Source organism: Sturnira hondurensis, unplaced genomic scaffold, assembly GCF_014824575.4.
Source record: "Sturnira hondurensis isolate 20B ecotype Veracruz unplaced genomic scaffold, ASM1482457v3 Scaffold0013515, whole genome shotgun sequence".
Classification (NCBI taxonomy): domain Eukaryota; kingdom Metazoa; phylum Chordata; class Mammalia; order Chiroptera; family Phyllostomidae; genus Sturnira; species Sturnira hondurensis.
Window position 1 is genome coordinate 8,109,538 of NW_028086146.1, and position 17,523 is coordinate 8,127,060.

At 40.8% G+C, this 17,523-nt stretch overlaps 1 protein-coding gene across 2 annotated transcripts in view; it reads left to right on the plus strand.

Annotated features, from left to right (window-relative positions):
• RCL1 (RNA terminal phosphate cyclase like 1) overlaps positions 1 to 17,523 on the plus strand; it is a 67,366-nt gene that overhangs the window by 13,135 nt on the left and 36,708 nt on the right. For both annotated transcript variants that reach the window (XR_005068742.1, XM_037061774.1), the window contains exons 2-4: positions 6,974 to 7,045; positions 9,518 to 9,693; positions 15,377 to 15,451. Coding sequence is in view for 1 of the 2 variants with exons in the window: in XM_037061774.1 (XP_036917669.1) it covers positions 6,974 to 7,045; positions 9,518 to 9,693; positions 15,377 to 15,451 (323 nt within the window). In the remaining variant the exon portion in view is untranslated. The remainder of the gene's footprint in view (positions 1 to 6,973; positions 7,046 to 9,517; positions 9,694 to 15,376; positions 15,452 to 17,523) is intronic.

Below are 17,523 nucleotides of genomic sequence, written 5' to 3' on the forward strand. Positions count from 1 at the left end.
TCAGATTTGCAAAAAATACATATTTTTGATGTGCCACAGAATTTTAGTAGTTAATTTGTGTGTGCCATGAAATGAGAAAGATTGAAATAACTGCTCTCGTTATTCCATTGATTATTGAGAGGAGTATTGAAGTCTCCAACTATAATTGTAGATTTGTCTTTCTCTTTTCAGTTTGAACAGCTTTAGCTTCTATATCTTATAGGTTTGTTGTTTGGTGCATCTAAGATTGGTGGATTGGCTCTTCTATTATTATATAATGCTTTTTCTCTGTCTCTAACAGTTTTCTGAGGTGGAGGAAATGCTCTAGTGCAGGGGTCCCCAACCCTCAGGCCACAGAAGATACTGGTCTGTGGCCTGCTGGAAATAGGGCTGCACCGCAGGAGGTGAGTGTCAGTCAAGGGAGCTAAACTTCATCTGTATTTATAGATACTCCTCTTTGCTTGCATTACCTCTGCCTCCTGTCAGATCAGCCGCAACATTAGATTCTCATAGGAGTGTGAACCCTACTGTGAACTGCTTGTGTGAGGGGTCTAGGATGCATGCTTCTTGTGAGAATCTAATGCCTGATGATCTGAGGTGGAGCTGAGTTGCTGGGAAGTTGCTGCAAAGACAGATTATTGTTAGCAGAGAGTTTTGACTGCACAGAGACCGTGATAAATCAGTTGCATGCAGGCTATGTCAAAATCCTATCAGTGAGTGGCAAGTGACAATTAAGCTGTATCTCATGGAAGGCTATACAGCATCCTCCCCACCACCCCAGTCTGTGGAAAAATCATCTCCCATGACACTGGTCCCTGGTGCCAAAAAGGCTGGGCACTGGTGCTCTAGTGAGTTCCAGCTACACAAAGCTTACCTCCTCCCACTGCTTGTAAAGAAAAGGAGTAGACCTGAAGAATTTGGATATAAATAGAAAATAAGTGGTAAAAAAATGGCATAAATCAGAGAGTTGACCTTTGTTGATTTTATTTCTTTTACAGGCTTTTATATAAGCAAAACACAATATATAGGAAAATTTGAAGGTGTGGGACAATAAGAGTGATCTTCAGTGTTTGTTATTATAAATAAAGCAGCGGTAGAGTTTTTGTTCATAGAGCCTAGGGTACCTCTTATTTCTGCAAGATGAAGTTCTAAAGGTAGAATTGCTGGGTCAAAGACTGGGCTTTTGGAAAAACACTGGGAGGGTGGGATCAAATGAAACTATGTGAAAGTCTCATGCTTAATTGGTAAGATGACTTTTCCCTTAATTAATTTCTTGTATTGACACCTTCTGTCATTTAAAAATATGTGTATTTAATGACATTTCTGTCCTGGAAAATTGGAGAGATGATTGGGTTTCTGTGCTTTTTTGGTATTTTAAAGGTATTATTTCTTTGAACTTGATTTTTCATTTTTTTCAAATAATCTTTTATTAAAGTATACTACACATTAGGTATACCAATTATAAATGTGTAGCTTGATGAATTATTACTATGTGGATATACCCATGTCAAGAAATAAAGCACGACCAGTGCACCCCAAAACCCCGCTCATGCTTGCTCCCACTCAGCGTTTCTTCCCGTTGCTAACATAAACAGTAAATTGACTTTTACACAGTAGACCAGGTTTTTAAAAGTATTAACTGTAATTTGAGTGTGTATATGTGTGTGTGTCTGGCTTCCTTATTTCTGTATTGTGTTTGTGAGATTCTTCTGTTGTAGTAGTGACTTTTCTTGCTATATTGTGATACCACACTTTTAATATGGTACAATTTTATGTATTCTGTGTTAAGTATTGCAACTCACACTACGAAGAGTGTGACTTTTCTTTTCACACTCTTAATGGTGTCTTTTGATGAACAATAGTTACTGCTTTTGAGGTAGTCCTGTTTATAAATCTTTCTGTGTCCTTTTAAAGAAGTCTTTGCCTACCGTGGGCCACAAAGACATTCTCCTTGAATTTTTAAGGCTTCTGTTTTTATATGTAAACTGTTACATTAAATAGGTTTATTTTTTATACCTTTAAAACAGAATTTTATTGAAAAATTTATATTGAATTTTAACAGGTGTCCTTTCAGTAGCAACTGAGCGAGTTGCTTGATCACCCCCCCCATTTATATATTTAAATTTGTATTTAATCATGTTGTAGTTTTCATTGTGCCTTATCCGCAGTCCATCTTTGACATGCAGCCTTCATAACCATAATGAGTGGTGGTGAGGAAATGTGTTACGACATCTTCCTAAGACTTTATTTAGGATGTTTTATTCTCATTAAACGTGGTTAGTTTGTAATTTAATTTTTTGTGTGTGGTGCTTTTAACTGTTTTTCAATTGTGTGCAGAGACCATCTCTGCACACTTTCCCTTGTTCTTTGGAATGTGTAACATTTTTTTTTAATATTAGAAAAAATTTTCCAATAATTTCACTAGTGCTCTTTTCTGTTTACTTGATAAATTTTCTCATTCCCTGCGTTTTGGGCTACCTTGTTGTGTCTTTTTTGTTTATCTATTTTGAAATGTCATTGTTTTTACATAGCTATTTTAATTCCAAATGTATTTATAGGTAGTAGAGAATAATTTACCACAAAATCTTGTAATCTTTTTTGTTTATTATTTTTATTTCTGATTTTATTCACATTTTTCTTGTTAAAAATGAATGAGGCTGTTGAATTGTGTTGTGTTTTCTCAATGAATTATGTAGCTTGATTTTTCTGCTGTATTTTCCATTTTGTTCTCCTTTTGAGATTGTTATTTTTTACTTTTTGTCTTACAATTTTGTTACATTTATAAAGTCTCAGTTTATTTTGCTCTTGCTTTTCTTTTCATTACTAAGTTAGAGTGATGCCTTTTTTTTTTCAATCTGTATACTTTTTAATTTGGTAGAATTTCAACTTTTTCCACAAAAGGATTTCCATAGTCTGTTTCTGTCTGTCTCCTAGTCTGTCTTCCCTGTGAACTGTTCTAGTGTTACCAGTTGTGTTTTTTTTTTTTCAGGGGTACTACTGCTGCTACTTTTTTATTTATTAAACAAATACATATGCACTTTTTTATTTTTCACAGAAATGACCGTCTTTGTTCAGCTCAGTATACCATGGAGAGGATTCACATCAGTGTGTAAAAACACCTCATTGATTTTAAGGCTGCAGAGTGTTCCAGTATATACATGTGGCATAATTTATTTAAGCAGACTAGTATTTCTAGATAGTAAAGTTATAATACTTTTAAGTTAAAGCTGTACTTACTGAAATTTCCTCCTTGTTTTTAGGGTGTAGATCTCTAGAGTGTGTTCTTTCCCTCACTCCCCTTATTTGACATGTGGTTTTGCTAGTGCAGAGTGGGTCAGGTTGATGACTGCCACCCTCCTATAGGAGTTACTGTCCCCACAAAGAAATGCTGAGCTTACTTCCTTGGGGGAGGTTGGGGAAACAAGGACATTAGGCATTGGAGTTGGTATTTAAGGAATCCTGAGATTGAAAACCCCAACAGTACAAATATTTCACATTTGTTTAAAATGTGAAATATAATAACATGCATTAAAACAGGAAAGCAGTGTTTAAAGGATTATGAAATGAACACCTGTATGACCCCATTCAGATCAACACATAGAACATTGCCTAAGCTTGTGGGGCCTTTTTCATTTACAGCTCCTGGCACGTCCCCAGTGGTGGCTACTTTCTTGACCATTATTGCATTCATGTTAATTGTCTTCATAACTTTATAACTTCATTATGCATTCTTAAGCAGTGTAAAATTGCACTTATTTTTGGAACTCTTCCCTAATGTTTTTAGATATCTGAAAATTCGTGGCTCCAAGAGCAGCCTTGAGGAGTCACAGAGGGTGTGTGGGAAGTGAAGGGGCAAGGAATTCTACATGTGTTGTCTTAATGAAGCGTTGGGGGCTCAGTCTTAGTATTATTAGGTGAACTTGAGATCTTTTTTGTACCAGGTGATGGAGCTATATCTTCACTGTTGCTAGATTCTGGAACTGGCTTTGTGTTTGGCTCTTTGAAGCACTGCTTCCTAAGCACTTATTTGCTGTGACCAGGGCATAGTCCTGCCTGGAGCTCTCTTTATATGCCCATTCCCTGTGGATTGCGAGAGAGAGAGAGAGAGAGAGAGAGAGAGAGAGAGAGAGAGAGAGAGATTTTTCTAAAGCCCTGCTTTTTTCTTTCCTAATTTGTAAAAGCATTGGAGTTTAATTTAGGGCTTTATTCATAAATTCTGTTGTCTCATTTAGGGACCTTGGAAGCTTGAACAAATCAAAGGTTTTTCTATGGTACATAGATCATGTGTGTTTTTTAAAAAATATAGAATTATTCTATATAAAAAGGCCATAGAAGTAATTTCTAGTTAAGTTTACAGTTGAGTCGCTTACAAAATTTGTGCTGCTACTTACACCACAAGCTAATACACCTACAAATATATGTGTGTGTGCTAAAGTTTCACAAACAGCACCTTTACTCTATATAATTAATTATTCTGATATCATGTATTCTGTTCTAATTTCATTAAAAATAAATGGTGATTTATTTTTGAAAGGCATCTGTCCTGCTAAGTTGTCTGCAGGATCCTTTAATAGGTCACTGCTTGTGGTTGAAAAGCTGCTGTGATTTTCTAGAGGAAAAGGTTGGCCTCGAGGAAGTGCACGGATTTAGGCAAACTAGAGTTATGGTGTGTGTGCTTAAGAGTGTGAACTTTGCTCAGCTCCTGGCCTGCCACTTGCCAGTCACATGTGAGTAGGTATTCTTGAGCTTAAGCCTTTTGTAAAATGGTAAGGGCACTTCCAGCTTGGGTTTTTCAGGATCAAGTGAGAGAATGTGTGGCTGTAAGGTAAGCATTAATAAACACCTGTTTTTATTAGCCTTTATTACTTGTCTCAGGACAAGTTGTAGTTTCTGGGACTTTTTAGCTCAGTGGTTTTTGTACAGTTACAGAATACACTATGACAGGAATTATGGGACATTGTATGTAATAGAACAGGTGGATGGGAATTGCTTAGTTGATCTTCTGACCCATTAGAATCAGTTCAGGTGGCTGCTGGAGTCTGTGCTTTCAAATCTGCCAGTTTACTATGGGAGTGGGAACTGCAAAAGATGCTGGGCAGTCGCAGTGCCTTCAGTGCAGAAGAGTTGGACTTCCTGGTCTTGTTCATGGGCTGGAGGTTAAAGCTAAAGTATGTGTGTGTGTATAAGATCAACTCAGAAAGGCCATGGGATATATTTGAGGTCTGTCAGGAAAAAGTCCAGGCATTGTTAGTATAGTGAGAACAGTTTGCACGACAAGGATATATCCTGACAGCCAGGGAGAGTGGACTAGAATGAGCATAAGTGAACAGTGATGACTCTACTATACTAGTCAGTGGGGTGTAGTAGACACCATTCAGCGATCATGGGTATTGTGTGGCCGATGCATTCACAGTGACTGAGCAAGTAGGACCACGAGCATGCATCGAATTTTGCATGAAGCTTGAACATTCTTCCATGGAAACTATTGGGATGATTCAGAAGGCTTTTGGGGACAATGCAATGAGTGCAGTGCAAATGAAAGTGGCACAAATGCTTCAAAGGTGATGGAGAATCTTTCAAAGTGGTCCACGTTCTGGTCCACATTCTGGAAGGCCTGCAACAAGCAGAACACCTGAGAATGTTGAATGTGTACAGGCTGCAATCAATGAAGACTTCTGGCTTTTCCCAAAACCAAAATCACCTTTGAAAGGGAAGAGATTTCAGACCTTTGATTAGATTCAGGAAAATACAACAGGGTAGCTGATGGTGAATGGGAGAACTGTGTGAGGTCCCAAGGTGCCTACTTTGAAGGGGACTGAGGTTGTTGTCCTACGTGCATTGTTTCTTGTATCTGGTATCTTCTTTGGTAATTGTCTCTAGTTTTCATAGTACATGCCTGGATACCTTCTGGATGCACCTTGTATTCTTTTGAATCTTCACTCTGCCTCCTCCCATATTTCACTTGGAAAATCAGTTCCTGCTCTTCTACCACCCTTTTTAAAAAATGACCAGCTTTTATATTTGAAAGATTTTTTAAATTTTTTATTTATTTTTAGAGATGGGGAGGGAGGGAAAAAAGGAGAGAAGAAGCATCAATCAGTTGTCCCTTGCAAGGCCAGCATTGAGGCATGTGCCCTGACTGAGAATTGACCAGTGAGTGACCTTTTGGCTCTCAGGACTATGCCCGACCAACTGAGCCACACTGGTCAGTGTGACCAGCTCTTATATTTTAGACAACAGTTTGTTCTTAAAGTGAATTGAAGCAAATTTGAATGTTAAGATTTAAGCAAGAAAATTAAATTTAAGTCCTGTCATGAAGAGAAACCCATTTATTAACGTTTGATGTTTTTCCTTCCAGTCTTTTCCCATGCATTAAAAAAAAATAGTTCTCAAATTTGAAAAAGGGTTGGCAGTAGTACTGTACATCAAGCACTTTTATAAGGAAATTAAAATTGAACTGTTTCGGTAGCTCTAGATCAATCAGTAAGATGGTAGAGGAAGGGAGAAGGGACACTGTTGAACAGAAGAGACAGTGACCTCATATCGTCTCAGACTGAAGGGGTAGCCCTCAAGTTAACCTGCCCTCTCAGATATTCTGTAGCAAGTAAGAATTTGACTTTAAAACTCTTACCTTCTTTTTATTATTTCTCCCTTACTTGGCATGTCGCTTACTGACCTCCTTGAGGTCAGAAGAACAGGTCTTAATGGTTGATAATGTTGCTAAAATTAATATTCCATTAGATTGCTGGTAGAGTTTCTATTTTTTGTGGCATAGGAAAGCTGTACTGTTTATAATAGTTCTACTAAGCATATATGTGGGTCAGTGCTTTTCAGCTGCTTCAGGGTCCTCAACCAGTGAATCCACCCAGATCCTGAGAAAAATGCAGTTGTGGTGCAAGAAGTTACCTGCCCTCTGAGGCAGTACCTGAAGGGGCCATGGTGTCTGGCTGGGGTGACCAACATGAGGCCACTCTGTTTTCTCTTTCTCCCACAGATTTTGAAGCCAGCTTCGTAAGGCTGTTGGACAAAATAACAAATGGTTCTCGAATTGAAATAAACCAAACAGGTAAGCTTTTTTTCTTCCCATTCCAGAAAGAATCTACACATCCACAACTTAATCATTCTTGTGCTTCTCACTCCTTTTGATAGTGTAAGTATTGCATTCAGATGGCAAAAGTCCAGTTTCCTGTTTGTGATACGGTTGTTTGGAGATACACACAAACTCTGCCATTTTCACTTGATTTAAGGAAGTAAGAAGAATGAAGATTTCAGATCAACAAACAAGCATGCCCTCTTCTTTTAATAGTAAAAATATTTAATAGCTAACATTTATGTACCACTTTTCACAGTGCATTTACTTATCTTGTTACAACCAAATCCTACAGCAAACTCTATGAGGTAGTTGTATGTGCTGAATTTTATTTTTTTATTTTGTCTTTAAAAATAAGGATCGATAAATGTGTGCAAAAATTATAAAAGTCCCTTCACCTGTTTCCTATTGCGCTCCCTCCCTGGGTGCAGCTGTGCTAACATTTGCTTGCACGAGTATTTCTTAGACCGTTGACAGGGCTGTGCTTGCTGTATGCTCTGCAGCCAGCTTTTCTCTTTTTTTTTTGTTTTTTGGTGTTTTTTTTTTGTTTTCACTAGCACAAATGTCGCAGGTTAATCTCAATTATTTCCATAGGCCTAATTATTTCCATAGGCCTATGGAAATAATATAATATTCTGTTGTATGGGTGCATAGTAATTTATTTAATTGTTCCCTACTGATAAATATTCAGGTTGTTTCTAGTTTTTTGTTTGTTTGCTATTATAAACTCTTTTATCTACATTGTATAGGAAAGAGACCACACAAACACCTTTTGACAAGCTCCATGACTGTACCTTTTTGCATATGTGCAACAAAAGAAACTCTGGACTGTCTCATATGTTGACTCTTTTTTAGAAAGAAGACAAGCTTGGCTTCTTAAGTGGCCTGACACTACACTGAAGTTGTTCATCTGTAGTTGCATTCAGAGAACAGCTTTTAGGCATGAGGCTTCAGATGCCCTTTGCAAGCTGATTCCATTAGACTTCCTTGGCTTGTTTACTTTGAAATTGCTGGAGATGTTTTTTAGCACATTATATTGGTGATTCAGAGGGCAGGTAATTCTGTTCTTTCTAGTCACATCTGCAGCTTAGGTTGGGAAGTAGACATTTACACAATCCTGCTTCTGCCTCCTATCTCCTCCGTCCCAACACCTCTCCGGAGTAGAGTATTTCATTCTTATGATCTGGTCCGTTTTTCATTTGGTTGATTTCCAGGCATAAATACATTTGTGGCATTTAGTGGTTATCCTGCTTTTCTCTCTTTTTTTACTTTTGACCTAAAAGATTGATTTTGTGACTCATTCATAGTATTTAGAATAACTGAGGTAGAATCTATAAAATCTTTCCCTTTGAGAAGTATAGGGGGATATGATTCTGATTTTGATTGATTCTGATTGTGATTATTGGGATTTTGGTTTTTAATATAGTATAATAAAACCTAAATTTATTCTGTGAAACTCCCAAAAGCTGCTTCCCTTTTGAGTGACTGAACATATTTTATTCCTCTGTTGCTAAATTTGTCTGTTGATAAATTGTGCCAGAAGACATCGTAAAACGTTTGAGCAGCAGAAAGAGTTTGTTCACCCATTTGTACCCCCAAGATACTCTTAGAGTATGTTACTTTGGTTTTTCTCTAATGTCTTGATCTAGTAAGAAACTTTTTGGGTGATAGAAATATGTAGAGAAGTGAATTAAGGTAATACAGAGTTTCTAATAGAACTATTAAGTAAATTTAGATATTTTCATTTGTTACTATTAAAATAGCTACTATTAATGGAATTGCCATAACGCGCTATGTATCTTGTTTGGTGAGTGCGGGATATGGGAACTTTATTTCAGGGGCCTAGGAGAAGCCGATTGCTGGTATGATGGCTTCAGAGCATCATTGCAAACGCCCTTTCAAGCGCAGGCTGGGAATGTGCTGTTGGGAGACTAAGATGCATATCCGGATTTTTTTTCTCTGTGCCCTACCATGACTTTGGCAGTTCAGATGGTTTAGGGAAGGGCTTAATTTATTACTGTTTATTAAATTAAACTCACAGTTTATTGTTATCACGGGGACTTGACAGTAATGAGTCAGCTTTTGGATTGAAGTTTGGGCTCGTAGGAATGGCATTTGAAGTCTCCTGGATACCCGTGTCAGACTTTCCCCTTGGGACTCGCTGCCTTTGTTGCTTTTTGTTTTAACTTTTAATTTTTTTATTTATTGATTTTTAGAGAAAGGAATGTGTGGGGGAGGGGGAGATCATTAGTTTGTTGTTCCACTCATTTATACATTCATTGGCTGATGACTCCTGTATGTGCCACGACAGGACTGAACCCGAAATCTTGGCTCATTGGAATAAAGCTCCAACCAGCTCAACTGAGCTGCCCAGTGAGGGCCTCTTTGTTTCTTTTGTGAAACTAATTTTTTGTATGTGCTGAATGTGGCTCTCTGCTCTTGTGTAAGGAACAACCCTGTATTATCAGCCTGGCCTCCTGTATGGTGGATCCGTGGAACATGAGTGCAGCGTCCTCCGCAGCATTGGCTATTACCTCGAGAGTCTTCTTTGCCTGGCTCCCTTTATGAAGAACCCGTTAAGAATAGTTCTGCGAGGAGTGACCAATGACCAGGTTGACCCTTCGGTGAGTAGAGAGGCCAAACCATGGTGTGGCTTTTGTTTTGTCTCTTGTTACAACCCAACTTTTGAGAAACAAGTTCCTGATAAAGCACACTGGTTTATTGTTGAGTGTATTTTTGTTGTTGTTACTTACCTTGAGGTTTAGAGGTTAATCACTCCAGGATGCAGATGGACCAAGATTCATAATACTAAAATACAGTAACGATTGTTACCCTTCATCCAGGTGCCTTTCATTCATTGTCCTGTCTAAGAACCTTCCGAACAGATACTGGCAGACTCGTCATGGTTGACCAGAAGTACGGCTCCTTGGCTGAAGTGTGTGAGAGAGGAAGTTTTGGAAAGTCATGTGATAGCAGAGGCTGGAAAGTAGACCAGAATTGTAGATAGAAAATACTATCTTCTTGGTACTGTTGCAGCATAATCTTGACTTCTTTGGGCTTCAAATCATTTTAGTGCGTTCTTCATTTGAGAAGAACTTGCAGATTTAGAATAAGGGGATAGGGACAGGGACAGTATATGGGAACTTTGATAGTTTGTGGGCACCAGCAGTCTTCTTATTAAACAGGCTAATTTTCCTGCGTGTATGGGGAGGATAGTTTAATATTCAGGTGGAGTTTTCACTGTCTTAGTGCCAGTGTAGGATGGGTTGTGTGTGTGTGTGTGTGTGTGTGTGAGAGAGAGACAGAGAGACAGAGAGATTGGAGTAGTCCTGTCCGGATCTGCCTTAGACCTCTCATGGAGTGAAGGATCCTCACCTTTGGATGCTCTGCTGTCAGAGGAGGGATCTTAATGCTTAGGGCCCTGATGTGAAGCCCTGACTGAGAGCACTTACCTTCACCTCTACTGACAGGGAACTGAGACTGATGAAGGGGCAGTAATATCGTAATAACTGTGTATGATGCCAGATGGGTACTGGAGATACCAGGGGGAACACTTTGTAGAGTATATGATTGTCTAACTGCTGTGCCATACACCTGAAACTAATATAAAATACTGTTGAATGTAAACCATAATTGAAAAAAAAATTTTAATTTACAAAAAAATTCTGAAAACAGACAAGCAAATAATAAAGGGTGGCTTCTAAAGCAGAATGTGAGGTGTGTAACTTTTCTAACCAGGGAAGACCAGTTAGGTGGTTCATTGAGCCACAAAGTGGACAGTGCTGACATTCACCAATGCACTTATTAGCATATAAACCTAGTTAATGTGTTATTAGGCTGTAAAAGACTTATTTCCCAATTCTTGGGAATTCAGGTACATAAACTCTTTTCTTAGAATCCGAGTACATTGTATGATCTGGAATTCTTAACCGTAAAGAAACATTGAATAAACTGTTTAGAATTTTAAACGAATTTCAAAGGGCTGCTTTTTTCCTACATTTTTCTGGAAGACCCTAGGAAGTGAGCCCTTGAGTTAAAAGTGTTCTGGGAGGAAGCCTTTGCACGTGCAGGTGGAGGGCAGGTGCCCTGAGCAGTGGGAAAGGCCAGGAGCGCACAGCAGACTTTGGCACTGTGTGTCCCAGTTTGGTGCTCTTTCTGTAATTGCTGGTGATCTTAAAGACTGTTACACTGGTGATATTTAAAAAAGGTTTATATATTAACAAAGATTAGTTGATGAATTCCCCAGAAAGAGTATCTGTACTTAACTCTTGTATGCAGAGTATTATAAAAGAAATCTGTTTTCACATGTTACAGGGCTCTCTGCTTTAGCTAGCTGCAAGACTAAAATGACCTTGGGTAGTACTTGGCTCCAACCCAGGATAAAATAAATATACCTAATTTCGAGTAAAGGGTAACTCCTTCAGCCTGTGGTCCCTTCATTTTGAGCTGTCTTTTTAATATGTGGTTTCCCCATCAGTTACTGTCCACATTTACTCTCTGCACCAGGATGAATATGATGAGTTTCTCCTTTAGGGAACTCAGTCTCCTGGGGTGGGCAGTGTGAGCACATCTGGGGAGATTACAAGGCTGAGTACCTCTGGGCTCTAAGAGAGGGACCCGTAAAGCGCTGAGAGTTGAGGAAGGTTTTCTAGAGGAAGGAAAACCACAGAGTCAGTCTAGTTTGGGCGGAAGAGAACTCTGGAGGCTTCGAGGAGAATGAATTGAAGAGGGCTGCCCGTTAGTTTGAACATAATGGAGATGGAAGTAGAGAGGAAGAGACAGATGTGAAGGACAGTGCGGAGGAGAAACTTCATAATTTGACAGCTAATTGGAGATGGAATAGGAGGGACTGTCCTGGTTGACTTGAAGGCTAGATCAGAAAGTTTGACACAGGGAAGAGGAAAACTGTGGTTGGATGATGGGTGATGTGTTTGATTTTGGTACTGTTCCTTGTAGGTTGGGAGGGTATCCACAGGCGGTTGTCCAGTTGGCAGCTGGAAATTACAGTCCAGAGCCTCAGAGATAGGTCATCAGCATCTTACCCAGGAAGTTAAATCCCGAGGAGAATGAGATTGACCAGTGCTGAGCTTGAACACTGGGGGCTTTTTGGCTGTGCTGACCCTGCCGCTGTTTTTCCTCTGGCCTGCACAGTGTGGTGGTGTGGGTGTCTGAATTGAATGTTCATGTTTGCAACCCAGATTTTACATTATAAAATTGTAAAATGGGGCAGCACTGGACGGTAGTTCTTCCCCAACAACCACCAGTTAGAGCTGGGTAGCAGCTGCTCTCATTGGAAGAGGCATGAGCTCCAGTTAGCTGGAGGTCTTGGCTGATCTTATCATTCCTTTAAATTCCCTTTCTGGCCTGTGTTGAGCGTTAGAGTCTTTGCTCTATGATGATCCCAGGGACTGAGAACAGAAGAGGAGGGAATGAATGTTGAAGGTATGAGGAGGGGACGAGGAGCCGCAGACAGTGGCTGTGGAGAGAAAAGTGTTTGAAGAAGCCAGGGAGGACCTAGGGAGTCAGTGTCTGCAGGAGCTGATTTAGGGGTTGGGCAGGGAGATGCAGTCCTGAGGTGTTTTACTGACCTTTGAGAGAGCAGTGTCACTGGAGTGTAAGGACAGTCCTAGGCTGGGGAATGAGTAGGAAAGAGAACCGTGGCAAACTAGGCGATCCGGAAGGTTAGATAGTGATTCCTGAAGAGCTGAGGTCGGAAATATTTTTTTAGATGAGGGGAGACTTACCCCTGTTGTGGGCTCAGGAGATGCTGTAATGGAGAAGGAAGAATTGGGGAGGTTGGGGGATTTAATGAGGGTGACTCCCACAGAAGTCCGGGGCGGGTGGGTGTCAGAAGCAGAACTGGTGTGCTGAGCCACCTCCCCTGTAACTGCCTGTGTGGTGGGCATCAGCAAGGTTATGACATAGCTGTTGAATAATGTTTTTGGTTTTCTTTGGCTTTGGAGTGCCACGAGCTTTAAAGGTAGGGTCATTTCCCCCCTCCTCAGAGGCAAAAGGATAGACAGTGAGAAATTCTGAGGAGAAGCAAAGATGCAAGATGTTTTCTTTGAATCTCAGTGATTTGGCACCAGAGCCCCCTGTAAGTGTTTATTGGTGCCAACACCCCGGTCAGGTGGTGAATGAAGATTCCATTCTTTTTCATTCCCACCCTGAAAGGGGAGTGAAGTACAATAAAGTCTGCTGTGTGCTGGGCCCTGTTCTAGTAGATAAAATGTATCTGTATTTTTTTAATTCTTGTACAAACCGTGAGGTGGGTGTGTTCTTGTCACTGTTTGAGACAAGATAACCGAGAGCAGTTTCTTTCCTTCTATTTGGCACGGATCCGATGACATTTCTGCCTGTCGATTAATTGACTGAATGACTGACACCTTTGTCCTGGGGTCAGACTTTTGCCTTTTCTCCTTAACTACAGAGTGACCACTCGGTTTCCCATGAGTAGAACTTGCAGCCCACCCCCACTGAGCTAAAACTAGTGTGCAGGGTCGGCGAAGCCCGGAACGTGTGCCGTGCAGCCCCTTGTTTTGCACAGCAGGGAGCCAGGGCCCTGGGGAGACAGGGAAGCGGCCAGCCCTCGCCCCACCACACCGAGCTGCCTGTCTTTCAGCTCAGATGGAGGGTGATGTAGGGGATGGGACCATGCCTGAAGTGATACGCAGGCTTCTGGCTGACCCTCAGAGTGCATCTTGACTTTATGCTGTATGACTCCAGGTATAGGTAGGATGAGCCAGAAGGACTGTTCTGTTTTCTTGCCTTTCTTGTCCCCAGGGGAGCTGGTGGCTGCCTAGTTCCAGGGAGTCAGGTAGATAAGAGTAACCCACATCCTGTATCCCCTGGTTTTTCCAGAATCTAGCCTGGCCATCTCCCCAGCTGCTCTGAATACTAGCCTAGACTGACTTCTTGGTCCTGGCAATCCCAAGTGCATATGTTTAGTATTTGGGTATGTTTAACTTTAATATATAGTTTGAAATTAGCTAATCTTCAGTGAACTTTTTTTAATTTTTAATATATTTTATTGATTATACCATTACTGCTACGTAACAGGCACGAACAGCCCAAAAGATGGCGCAAGAAGAATTCAGTGAATTTTCCTAGTAACTGCTGCTGCCTCTCCTGATCCATTCTCAATGTGTTCCTAGGCTTCATAGGTCATTTCTACCTCAGGTTCATTTTCTGATAGCAGAATATGTAGTAGGAGCCTATTCTCTGCTGTAAAGCCTTATTGGAGTATCATTCTGTTCAATCCGGGCATGTTGGGTGGTAGCAGCTTGGAGACAGACAGCCTGAGACCTTTACCCTAGAGTCAAGGAAATTCAGACAATTGGGATCTTGTTGTTTGAGGCCATGCTACTCAGTAGAAGCAGAGGCGGAGCCAGGGCCAGCGCTTTCCCCTGCACCCTGTGCGCGCACTGCCTGCCTCCTGCCCCGCCTGCCTCCTGCCCCTACTGCCTCTTGCGAGGGTCAGCCACAGTGCTGGGGAACAACCCTTTGCCCTTCGGGAGCAAGTAAGGAAGTCGTTTTCTTTCACAGGTTGCGGTTGAGGCAGCATTCATTGACTTGTTAGGTCAGCATGATTTGAATATCATCCTTATACTCTGAGGATTCCGCAAATGAACAAGAAAGGACCCCAGGCCTCCTGTGAGTTTGGAATAGGGAGGAGATAGCAGTAATACTTGGCATCGTCTTGCCATTTATTGTGCAGTTGTGGGTTTGTCCTGCTTCAAGTAGTTTGAAGTGATCGTTCCCCCACTGCCATCACTTTTCTTGTAGAAGCACCACCTGCCTTTTAACTGCCTGTGTGGCAGGCATCAGCAAGGTTCTTAAGTAGCTGTCACGTATTTTTTTTCCTTTGCCTTTGGACTGCCATAAGCATTAAAGATTAAACAGCCATGTTGGGAAAAGATTAATACAAAAACCTGATATTTTTTCCAAAGTGTTTTTACCTAAAAGAATGAGCAGAGGTCCCAGTTTGTTTTCTGTCTGAGCCCGACAGTTCCTTATGCTTTTTGCTTGATGCTCATGGTGATGCCTTTGTAAGGTAGGTGTAAGTCTCCGTGCCGCATGTGAGGAAAGGTGAGGAAAGGGGCTCAGAGGAGCCAGCTGCTTATAAAATCTCCATTTTACTTGGGAGCAGAGTCACTCCATGCCCTCAGTTGTAAGCCAGTGTCCTTTCTCCTTACCAGAGTACACATTAGCTGCCTTGTTGCAGTGCCTCAGCCTGCTTCATTAGCTCTTTCCCATTTGCTCAAAATTTAATGAAACTTCTTTTAAAATTCTGAAACAATTCTACAGGTTGATGTTCTTAGGGCAACAGCCCTCCCTCTTCTGAAACAGTTTGGAATCGATGGTGAATCACTTGAGCTAAAGGTAAGAATTTATGAATTGTTACCTGTATACGAGTATATCTGTGTAAACTATTTCCTTACCAATTCATTGGAAGAGCTGCATGACTGTGTGTGTGTTTGTGTGTGTGTGTGTGTGTGTGTGTGTGTGTGTGAGAGAGAGAGAGAGAGAGAGAGAGAGAAATAGACAAACAGATATTAGAAGTCACCATTTATGTCACCATTTATGAGAAGACCCACAAGACATGAACCAAATATTACTTTGAGCTGAAAGGGGCTTTCGGTAATGACAATAGTAGCCAACAGTCAAATTGTACTACCTTTGTGGAAGGCACTGTTACAAACATTCTGCATGGATTTGTTCTTTACTCTTCATTACAACACCATTTATGTCACTCAGCTGATAAGCAGTGGAGCCAGGATTCTAGCCATAATGACTCTCTAATCTGGATCATCTAGATACAGTTTATGTCCAGAGCCTTCCAACTTGGATGCCCCTTTCAAAACCTAGTAGAAGGAATATAAGCATCCATTTGTTTGCACTTGAAAGGAGTTATAGCAAGTTGGTAATACGGGATGTCACGAGCTGTTTAGCATCTCTACTTTTTACAGGCCAAATGGCTTTATTTTTTTTCTTAAAGACTTTATTTATTTATCTTTAGAAGGGAAGGGAAGGAGAGAGGGAGAGAAATGTTAATGTATGATTGCTTCTCGTGTGTCTCCTGCTGGGGACTGGCTTGCAACCCAGGCATGTGCCCTGACTGGGAATCGAACCGCGATACTCTGGTTCGCAGGCCCGCGCTCAATCACTGAGCTACACCAGCCAGGGCCAAATGACTTTATTTTTAATACAGTCATGCGTTGCATAATGACATTTTGGTCAAAGACAGGCCATATATACAGTGGTGGCCCCATAAGGTAATGGTGCTAAAAAATACCTGTCACCTGGTGACACAGCTGTGGTAATATCATAATGCAAAACATTACTCACATGTTTATGGTGAGGTTGGTGTAAACAAACCTACTGTACTGCCAGTCTTGTGAAAGCACTATACATGATTATGTATAATACGTATTGTTTGATAACTGGTAGTAAATGACTGTGTTACTGGTTAATGTACTTAAAGTATGTTATTTATCATATTTTAGAGTATTCTTTCTACTTGGGAAAAAACTTGGCTGTAAAACATGCTGTGTTACAGTGGCAGCAGCTTCATATATGTTTACCACGTCTCATTTCTTTTGTGCTTGATTCAGTCTTGTGGGTTTTTTCCTCATCATGGCCCCTAAGCAAACAAAATCTGTTAGTATTGCCAGTAAGAGGCCATGTTGAGTGGTTGACTTGGACACGAATTAAAAAGTGGTTAAGGACTACACAGGTAGAAAACCAGTGATGGTTATTGCTTGCCATCAGGCATGTTCCATTTCACCGTAGATAGCTATGGTCTTGAAGAACAAAAACAAAGTGATGGAAGCTATTAACGGGTCTGCTTCATTAAAGGCAGTGAAACCAACAAAAATTATAGAAGTGCCTATATCAGGCATGGAGAGACTTCTAATGACCTAGATTACAGACCAGCCGCAGTTGTTTATCCCTCTCAGCACTATGACAGTTGTGGCTGAAGCAAAAAGTTTGTGATGTTGAAAGAAGGGGCTAGACTAGATTGCAGTGTTAATTTATTGCTCACTCTGGGTGGTTTAAATGATTCAAGAATGGTTATTCATTATAGTGTGAGAGTGAGTGGTGGGTCTGTGAGTGCTGATGTGAAGGGAGCTGAGGAGTTTTGGGACACTCAGGATAAGCTGAGAGTGGAGGAAAATTACTTGCCAGCACAAATACTCAGTGTGGGTTGAACTTCCCTATTCTGGAAACAGATGCCTGACAGGACTTTGCATTCATAAGGTGGCCAAGTCAGTGCCAGGCTTTTAAGGACAGGATAACAGTATTGCTCAGGGGGCAGTGTTACGGGTTATAAACTGAAATACTGCAAGTAGTTGGCATGCAGTTAGGAACCACAGGCCTTTAAGTCTATCAGTAAGTGCACCCTGCCAGTGAAAAGAAGTCCTGCATAACCCAGCTCAGCTTCCAAGATACTT